This window comes from Brienomyrus brachyistius, chromosome 2, assembly GCF_023856365.1.
Source record: "Brienomyrus brachyistius isolate T26 chromosome 2, BBRACH_0.4, whole genome shotgun sequence".
Classification (NCBI taxonomy): domain Eukaryota; kingdom Metazoa; phylum Chordata; class Actinopteri; order Osteoglossiformes; family Mormyridae; genus Brienomyrus; species Brienomyrus brachyistius.
In genome coordinates, this window is record NC_064534.1 from 1,713,632 (window position 1) to 1,723,600 (window position 9,969).

The following is a 9,969-nucleotide window of genomic DNA, read 5'->3' on the forward strand; positions in this document are numbered from 1 at the left end:
TCCTCCATTTGTCCCTTCAGACTCTTTTAACTTATAAGCCATCTGCACTGTCAAACTACATAAACTGCAAGTGGATTCCATGTATTATGAAATGCTGTGCAATTTGCTTATCAATCAATGTCAGTCGATTTCATCTCTCATTTTTCAGCTAAGGTGACCAGTCACCCCGAACTTGATGAGGAGATTGATTTCCTGTCCTCCATCATCGCCAAGCAGAGGTCAGAGGTCAAACAGTCAGGTAAGACTGTCCACAGTAGTTATAGTGACATAATTGCCAACTTCTTTTGTTCTTTGCTAAAGCATTTATATTTTTATAGCAAGCGGTTTAACTCAACAGGGTGTACAATGGAGAAAGCAAAGCCAGCCAGTCCCAGTCACTGTGCTAAATATTATGAAAATTTGCCACACCCAGAAATCACATGCCGAGATGCATTTTATGAGTCATGTTATTGTTGAAATACATCTGGGGCCCTCTTTGCAGAGAGTAATAGCTATTTAATGACAAAAATTAAAGCAAACATACAAAGGTAGAATGATTTTCAATAGTCTAGGTTATCAATAATTCCAGCATTTCCTGTTAGTTAAATTTGCATAAATACTTAGATGAGGGTGACCGGTGGGTTTGTAGCAGTTAATTGATGGATAGGGGAGAGAGCTGAAAAGGTATAACAGCATATTGTATGGATAGGGGAGAGAGCTGAAAAGGATACCACCATATTGTATGGATAGGGGAGAGAGCTGAAAAGGATACCACCATATTGTATGGATAGGGGAGAGAGCTGAAAAGGGATACCACCATATTCTATGGATAGGAGGGAGAGCTGAAAAGGGATAACAGCATATTGTATGGATAGGGGAGAGAGCTGAAAAGGGATAACAGCATATTGTATGGATAGAGGAGAGAGCTGAAAAGGGATAACAGCATATTGTATGGATAGGGGAGAGAGCTGAAAAGGGATAACAGCATATTGTATGGATAGGGGAGAGAGCTGAAAAGGGATAACAGCATATTGTATGGATAGGGGAGAGAGCTGAAAAGGGATAACAGCATATTGTATGGATAGGGGAGAGAGCTGAAAAGGGATAACAGCATATTGTATGGATAGGGGAGAGAGCTGAAAAGGGATAACAGCATATTGTATGGATAGGGGAGAGAGCTGAAAAGGGATAACAGCATATTGTATGGATAGGGGACAGAACTGTAAAAATAGAACCTTAATTAAATTAAACAAGGAATACTGACATGGGAACCTGGGCACTCTCCAAGCCTCAATCACACTCCATGCAAGGTCTCCTGCCTATTAGACCTTTGCTTGGCAGATTCATCTCAGTATTCTGCCACTGATGTTAGATATATATATATATGTTAGAAATATAAATGAGATGGTTGAGTTGATTCAATCAAGGATGAAGATCCAAGTAAGGTCAGACTTTCAGCAGACAGAATGCAGGACACCAAGGTAGACAGTGAACCAAAGAACAGTCCAGTCAAGCTAGAACAAGCAAAACTAACCCAATTCCCTAAGCTAAACAGAACCAGGGACCCCTGCATTGGCTTCCTGTTGAATCTGACATTGGGTGCAAACTGTTGCTCATTTAAGGTTCTGCATTGTCTCCTCCCAAAATACCTGTGTGACCTTTCAGTCCAGGGCTTCTTAAATAACATGGGAAGAGTGATACAGATCTAATCATTGATCTTTTTTTGTTCCTTCCTCATCTGCTTTTCTCCTCTTACATCAGAACCAGAGAAACGTAAGCAGAGTATCACGACCCCCGTGCCTTTCGTCCATCCCGGGGTGGATCCCCAGCCAACCTCCCTTGGCCAGACCCCAGAACATCCTGCTGTTTGGAGGGAGCCTGTCGCTGCTACATACCCTTCAAAGAACAAAGTTCTGACCGGTAGGTATGCAGCCTTTGTGAAATTCAACAGCCGTACACAGCTGGGCATGTTCTGTAGTGTTTAACATGGCATTTTCGTCATCTGCGTATGTTCAAGTGCCAAGTCTGGTTCTTCAGAAGCTGCCTCAAACTAGGTTTACTAGAAATACTCTATTCTCACTTAATAAATGGGTGAAATTGAAAGTTTCTTTGGATAAAAAAAATAAGCGTCTCATGACAGATGTTGCAGAGATTTTAGAGTCAGGTTATCAGCCATCCAGTGCGACACTAATTCCTGTCTAGAGTTTTGACAGGCTGCATACTCCAGTGTGTAGCGCAGTGCATTTGTAAAACCTAGCCCAGCTGCGAGGAACCCAAGTTATATCTGCAGCCTGGTGACACAAAGAAATATCACAATGCTGTAGGGATGGCAGGGGCTCAGCATCGCCACCTGGGGGGGGCGGGGGGGGCTTCAGGCCAGTAGGAGGCCCCGGTAATTTCATTATGTCCTGGGCAGGTTCAAACAGACATCTGGTTTAGCTTAGCCATTCCTAATATCAGTCCAATGAAATTAGCCTCCCCCTTTCTGCTGGCATGATGGTGTTAGCACTCGTTAGCTCATGCAGGGCTGATACTCTGAGGTACATCAGACCCCACAGCCCTGCTCACGCCAGAAGCCCTGGTCGCTGGCAGGACTCCCGGTTATCCCCCAGCAGCGCTAATGCAGGCCGAGGCCGACGAGGACCAGCAAGGGGCCAGTGCCGTCCGACTGACCAGGATGTTCCTTGTTGGACTTTCTTGCATCAGTAAGAGGAGATGCTTGAATCAATAAGTTCTGGAGGTTTCAAATCAAAGGTTAGGAAGGTATGGCGGCATCTTAGCCTAACTGCTAACGAAAAGCATCTTTGGCTCCGGGAAGGATGTCAGAGTCATTTATTGTATTATAGAGCTGAGGAGCAGCTGCCTAAAGGCTGATTTATACCTCTGTGTCGGATCGACGGCACACCGACGTACCTCCGCTGCAGCCTGATACACCCCCCCACTCTCACTTACCTCCATTAAGTTTATTCTATTTAACAAGACTACAAATATTCAAGTAGCAGAGACACTAACTTCAGAAGGGAAAATGCGCACAGAGTTTAGCTGTGCTGCCCGCTGCTCGGACACCAGGCCTAAGGGGTCACTCTGCGCCCAGGGACACCTGCGTTTGTCACTCACCCGTCACCAGGCTGCCCCTGTGTGTGAGAACCTGCACAGCTGCTCTTCCCTCCCTTGTGGGATCTTCTCTTCTAGCACTGCTCACTCTCCCCCCTTTCTCCGTTCTCCTCTCTGCATTCTCAGTCATGACGGCTGCCTTCTCCATCCTGGGCACCTTGGCCTTGACTGTGGTGGTGGCTTGTTGGATCAGGTGATTTTTTTATTTTTAACTGCTTCAAAAAGTCCCTTAGAATTTGGATTCTCTGGAGTCCTGGCAGATCAATATAATAGAAGATCTGTTCATGATTAAATAAAAGAGCTCCTGTTTCACCTCAGCATGGATGTTTATTATCTAACACCAACCTCTGGTAGATTCCTTTCTTGTTGTTATTGATAAAAACTGTATTTACAGCCCTTCTTATGAAGACCTTTCTTTAAACACAGTTAAAGCTTCAGTTCCCCTTTCAGAAGTTCACTAGAAGGACAAACCATTGACAGAATACACACTGCAATGGATTTAAAGACTCCACTTCACATTCACTGTAATATTTATGTATAGTTATGCTAAAATACAGTGAATGGCTTCCAAAATGTGTCGAAGCTTTCAGCTGCCCCCCTTACCGCATCTCTCGCCCCCAGCAGGCTCCGGAAGGGTGCCCGCCTTGCTCAGAAGGTGGATTACCCAGCTTTCGGCCTGTTGGGTTCCCATACCTTTGACAGCACGCTAGTGAGTAGCGCTCAGACGCAGTGCAATGTGGGGCAGTCAGTGGGCTGGCTGTGAACTGAAGAGCCTCCTTGTGTTGTTCTGCTCCAGACAGGAGATAAGAAGCTGGCCCACAGTGCCCAGATGTATCACTATCAGCAGCAGAAACAGCAGATGCTGTCCCTAGAGAGGTGAACCTCCATTATATCTGCACTCTGATTGGCCGGCCCCCAGAAACCATGAAATGCTTCCGTTTTCCGCACACACACATTCATCGGCAGTACTGTGTCAGACCCGTCGTTAATGTTGTGTACAAGGCAGCAGGTGATGAACGTGGAAGAATCCCAGGAGAGTCTGACCATGTAATGATCTTTAACCTGAAGTGCTGTAGCAAAATATCAGGCGGCTGGGTCTTGCTGAACACACACATCGACTTAACGCCAAAGAATGAGCCACCTTCGTCCCTCTGACCAGTTCTGTCTCCTGATGTTTCTCAGACACAGAGGTGAGCATAAGGTTCCGGACTCTGGAACCACCTCGGACGAGGAGAATGAGGATGGAGATTTTACTGTGTATGAATGTCCTGGCCTGGCTCCGGTGAGTCTGCCGCTGTGCTGCCCAGCCGGGCTTTGGGATTCTGCACGTTTTACTGAGTGTAAACTCATAAGTAACAGCCTTGGTTTAAGAGCCATGTACGTTATGTCAGTATTACTCCCCTATGAACATCCACCAGTGATCCAGAGCAGCTGAAATGCTATACTCAGTGACAGCTCTCAGAAATGGGGCAGAGCTGTATCAACATAGAGAAAACATACAAAATTCAAACTGCAACCCTGATACCATTTGCCAGTATTCCGCAGCATGTGCCCATATGTGTGTGTGTGTCGGCAGTTGTTGTTTTTAGTTGGTTTTGAGCCGTAATCATTTGTTTTTCTTCTCTTCTCCCATTAGACTGGAGAAATGGAAGTGAGGAATCCTCTGTTTGATGACTCTACTCTAACCCTGAGGAGGAATGAGGAGTAACATGCTGGACTGTCTCTCTTACACACACACACGCGCACACACACACACACGCACGTACGCACGGTCCATTCATATCTTTGTGGGGACTCTCTATTATTTTTATGTGCATCTCTAATCCCAAAAATGAGGACCCTAACCCCCACCCAGCTGCAACCATAAATAACCAAACAAAATACAGACTTTTGGAATTTTTACTTTTTTGGTTGCAGTCACCGACATTTATATAATTGAATTTCCCCTTGTGAGGGCCTAAGAAATGCTCCCCACCATGTCAAAATAACAGCTTTTAATCACACTGTAGGAACATTTGGTCCCCACAATGTAATGTGTATATGGACCACACGCACACACACACACACACACACACTGCGGACACTGGAAGACGCCCGCCTGCCTGCCAGATACCCCAGCAGTCTCTCTGAATCAGGCAGGAAGGATGGCCAATGTTTAAGAAAAACCTCCAGGAAGAATGTGAGCAGTGAGCAGCACCACCCCCTGGTGGAATCTCTGTGGTACTGCCACTCCATCTTGCCCTCGGTCCCCACGCCAACAGCCCCCTCTGATCACTTCCCACACATGGGTTCCTTTGCATGGTGTCACTTGCCTGTCTTTCGCCTCTGTCCAGTTGATTTGCCAGTGTTTCTTTTTCAGAGATCCACTTCTTCCAGTTTGCCTGTAAGAGTTAGCAGTGAATCTGTCGGCGTGTTACTCATCCGACTCATCAGCACGTGGCATGGTGCGGTAATGAGCAGCTGTTGGGGGTGCAGAGCCCCTTGCCCCATGTGCACTGAGCCGTATCACTGAAAATACAGCAGTAACACCCTGTAACACGCTTTTACCGCTCGTCCACACTCTGCCAGGGCCGCTACAGAGACCTGCATATCCTTTTCATTAACCTGCCCCACAAACACACACGAACACGAAACACATGCAACACACCTGCTATGTATTTTTCATTTTTGCTCATTTTGTCAAATTTTCAGTTTAAGTTCTAAAGTTCCTTGTTTGCAATGAAGAGGAAATCAAAGGATAAAGAATGAAATTTTTTCTTACAAATTTTTCTAGGGTTTCCATGTGGTGGCGTCTGTAAGCCTACGGCTGTCTGTCAGTGAAAGCCCCTCACTTTTAATAGCTGGGCTGCCATGCATGCTGAACGACAGATCACATGACTCCACTGGTCGTCCTACATAGGTCGTGTATTGTTTTGGTCAAGTACTGCTTCTACCTTCTTGTTGGAGGGAATATGAAAATGTATTCAAATATAACTGATACACCCTAACCATGCAGCGGGGGGGAATTACTAGTCCATTTTGTCCAGTTTATGTTAAGACAGATTGTCTATGAGGAAAATAAGCAGGACCGATGCCCAGCTGGAGTTTGCTGGGTTTGAACATGTAGTTTGTGTGCTTGCTGCAGCTGGTCCAACCATGGAACCATGGAAAGCTGCTGAGTGCTGGACCTCATTTCCAGGGGGGGGACGCTTATTCTCACCTCCCATCATGCATCACTCGCTGGACCTCATTACCAGGGGGGGACGCTTATTCTCACCTCCCATCATGCATCACTCGCTGGACCTCCTTACCAGGGGGGACGCTTATTCTCACCTCCCATCATGCATCACTCGCTGGACCTCACTACCGGAAGGTGGGGCGCTTATTCTCACCTCCCATCATGCATCACTCGCTGGACCTCATTACCGGGGGGGGGATGCTTATTCTCACCTCCCATCATGCATCACACCCTGGGCCTCATTACCAGGGGGATGCTCATTGTCACTTCCCATCATGCATCACTCCCTGGGCCTCGTTACCAGGGGGACGCTCATTGTCACCTCCCATCATGCATCACTCCCTGGACCTTAAATGTATATACATAAATGTTGCGCATAGAAAATAAAGGAACTGTCACAAAATCAGCTGACCTAGTGCTTAGGTTAGTTTTGTTTCTTGTTGCTTTTGCTGTGTACATTGCGTTCATTTCTTAAATGGAGTCACTGTCTAACACAGTTGCCTACCACCACAGTCTCAGGAATGCCACTTTCGATTATGTGCTGAACTACACTTCCCAACATCCACTGCTCAGCAAGAGACACTGGTCCTCTGCTTTGGTGGATATTCCTCCTTCCCCCAATACAACAGGACAAACAAACCGTGCTCCTTTCGAGACCCTAAGAGTCAGATCTGTTATGAATTTAAATCATCCATAATCAGACTGAATGACGTCTCATACACGGATGGAGATGTTTCACTTCTGAAAAAAGGAAGACACTAGACATTCCTTGGAGAAATGGACATTTCGGGAAGCTGGGAGTTATATCCAAGGACAGTAATATTATCTAAATGAAATGTAAATGCCCTGTGGTCTGTAGCATCTCCCGTGGGCCACGGAAACAGAGCAAAGTGTCTCGCTGTTGCTTTGCCCTGCGCTCAGCAATGACTGAATGTCATCGGCCATGTAGATATAATCATCAAGAAAAGGCAGGACCCTTGCATGTGTGTTGATGTAAAAATCTGCTGTCCCCGTTGCTGCTCCAGTCAGGCGATTATCTCCTTTTTCTTCTTCTAAAAATAAGTTTTTAACGAGTCTTGTGTCTACGTGTTTTGATTAATGACATGTTTAATAAATTTAATTCCTACTGTAAGTATGTATGCATTGCCCAGTCAGATAACACTGGATGTACCCCCTCATGCAAACAGATTTTTACTAATAATGATAATAATTATTATTATTATCATTATTATTATTTTGTCTAGGTACCTAAGTTGGCCTACACTGCTTAGATTCTCAATATTATCAGTCATTATTATTTTGGTTTCTTGCTGAGGAAGTGCATCAGTGCTGCTTTCCATCATGTCTTCAGCCTGGAGGCCATCCTGACATGGGAGGCGTCCCAGCAACACCAGCCAGGCCCAGCCGCATTAACTGTGATACCTTAGTTTGGGGCAGTGGGAGGCGCCTGGCTTGGGCCCGCAGAGCCTGCAATGGTTCCTTTGGGCTCACACTTTGCATCCCAAGTGCCGTTATGGTCCAAACACGGTGCGAGTGACGTAAAGTTCATCCTCAGCGGTGTCTGGCGGACTGTGCCCATGCAGCTGGGATTTTATTGTCCAACAGACATTATCAACTGCACATGCACAAGGAAATTGACTTGGTATTTCCAGTAGGTGGCGGCACTGGATACCAGTATATCTAATTTTTCATGCACTGCAGTATACTGTATTTTCAAAAAAATGCTATCCTGGAATTTCGAAATCTTGGTGATACAATAACAGATGTTTGTGTGGGTGGGTGGGGACTAATTTTGTAGCTAATATTTCTAAATACTGCAGTATGCCGTGTTACCATAGTGCCACCTAATCCAAGTAACATCCTCAGAAGTAAAGTACCCATTCACTAGTCTGCACGTTTTGTGTTTTTGGCAGTACTACTGCCCTCTGCTGGTCTGTTGGAATACCACAGCTGCTTGCATGCTCTGACCACAGCCCTCTGCATTCACAGACTACAGGATGTACGACCGTGTGCAGACCATAACGGCACGTGGAAAAGTGAAGCATGAACTGGATGTAAGCACTGACATTTACTGCTTTTGGGAGGATAAGGGACGGCACTAAGGGGGGTAAAATACACATGAAACCCAGAGGAAGCGAGCTGTGCGTGCGGGCAGGTGGCCGACCACGTCCTCATCCAAGATCGCAACGCGGAGGCGTCTAAGCCGGTACTACTGTAAGTGTGAGGCTCCGTAAAAATGTTTCATTAATTAATGGGGCTGTCTGATCGCATGTAAATACTAGAAAGTTGTAGAAATCAAGCATAAAATTCAATAAACATTTATATTATACGAAAAGACTGAGGCGGGACTGTTTTTATGGTCAATATCATTACTCAGTGCTTCACCGTGAAGGATCCTCTAGGCATGATGCAGCATATATAACAATCTTCTATATAACAAAACTTCCAAGGTGCCCCTGGGCACAGTACAGGATTCCTACAGGAAATATGTGGCTATAAAACAGGACCTCACTGCTATTCACTGAAGTTCAAGGGGTTCAACACCAGGAGGCGCCACCTAGCACTTGAGCTGGAAACATGAAAGTTCTGCCGAAATCCATGGGAGAAAACTACAACAACAACAAATTTATTTTTATATAGCGCATTATCACAACATTACATTGTCTCAAAGCGCTTTACAGCATCCCCACCCAAAGCCCCCAGTGAGTAAGCCATAGGCGACAGTGGCAAGGAAAAACTCCCAAGAAGGAAGAAACCTTGAGAGGGACCAGACTCAAAGGGGGAGCCCATCCTCCAGGGGCCGGCAGGGATAGTCAAATAGTGAGAGGAGAGCAAGGAAGACGATAAGCCAATGCCGATGCCGAGTCTTCTTCCAATTGCCAGGCAACCAGAGGTAAGGCAGCGGGTCATACATGGAAGATCAGAACGGCGAGCTGGATGCAGGGACGTCACTGGTGGTGGCGACGTCACATGTGGCCGGGTGTGCTGGATATCTTGATAGATTGAGGTCTCCAGGCATCACCCCCCAGGAGGAGTAGGGGAACTAAAATGTACAATTAGGCATAGCAGAGGAGGCTATTGGCAGTGCTAAAAGCTAGGTGAGTGCAATATGAAGTGCAATGTGCAAGCTCCGGCAGATATGGCTATACTGACGATACTATGGAAAACTGACGATGTCACAGTATTTATTGGGGTAGTTTTTTGCTGTTTCTGAGCATCATAGCTTGTTTTTAGACTAAAGGCCTATGAAAAATACCAATCTTTGGACCTTTCCGGAGATACGAATGCCGAGATCAGCATACCTTGTTCGGTGAGTGTTATGTTATTCATGTAAAGAAATAGGAAGTGCACAGTCCAAATGGCAACTGGCTGCTAACAAAACAAAACATTCTGGCCGTCAACAGCACATAATCTAGCCAAGCACAAATCACAGGGATTAGTGTGGCTAGACCAGTGTTTCCCACCCAGTCCTTTGGAAACCCCACACAGTGCACATTTTTGCTCCCTCCCAGCCCCCAGTGCACCTGTACCGGGTATTCAGTGTTCCTGATTGGCTGGGAGCCGGGACACCCATATTTGCTGTTCATCAAAATCTTTGGTTAATGAGTTTTATGCCTTTTGGATTCATTTCATTTTATCCAATCAGTATCGTTTCCAAC

The 9,969-nt window shown here is 45.9% G+C and overlaps 1 protein-coding gene across 2 annotated transcripts in view; it reads left to right on the forward strand.

Moving 5' to 3' along the window:
• Positions 1-8,645, forward strand: part of LOC125727418 (neural proliferation differentiation and control protein 1-like) — a 33,883-nt gene extending 25,238 nt beyond the window's left edge. The window contains exons 3-9 of one of the 2 annotated variants that reach the window (XM_049004102.1): positions 149-238; positions 1,741-1,899; positions 3,220-3,286; positions 3,715-3,802; positions 3,890-3,969; positions 4,276-4,375; positions 4,730-8,645. In XM_049004102.1, coding sequence (XP_048860059.1) covers positions 149-238; positions 1,741-1,899; positions 3,220-3,286; positions 3,715-3,802; positions 3,890-3,969; positions 4,276-4,375; positions 4,730-4,801 — 656 coding nt within the window. In that variant the 3' untranslated portion in view covers positions 4,802-8,645. The remainder of the gene's footprint in view (positions 1-148; positions 239-1,740; positions 1,900-3,219; positions 3,287-3,714; positions 3,803-3,889; positions 3,970-4,275; positions 4,376-4,729) is intronic. The other variant, XM_049004107.1, reaches the window with a different exon arrangement.
• The last annotated feature ends 1,324 nt before the right edge of the window (positions 8,646-9,969 follow it).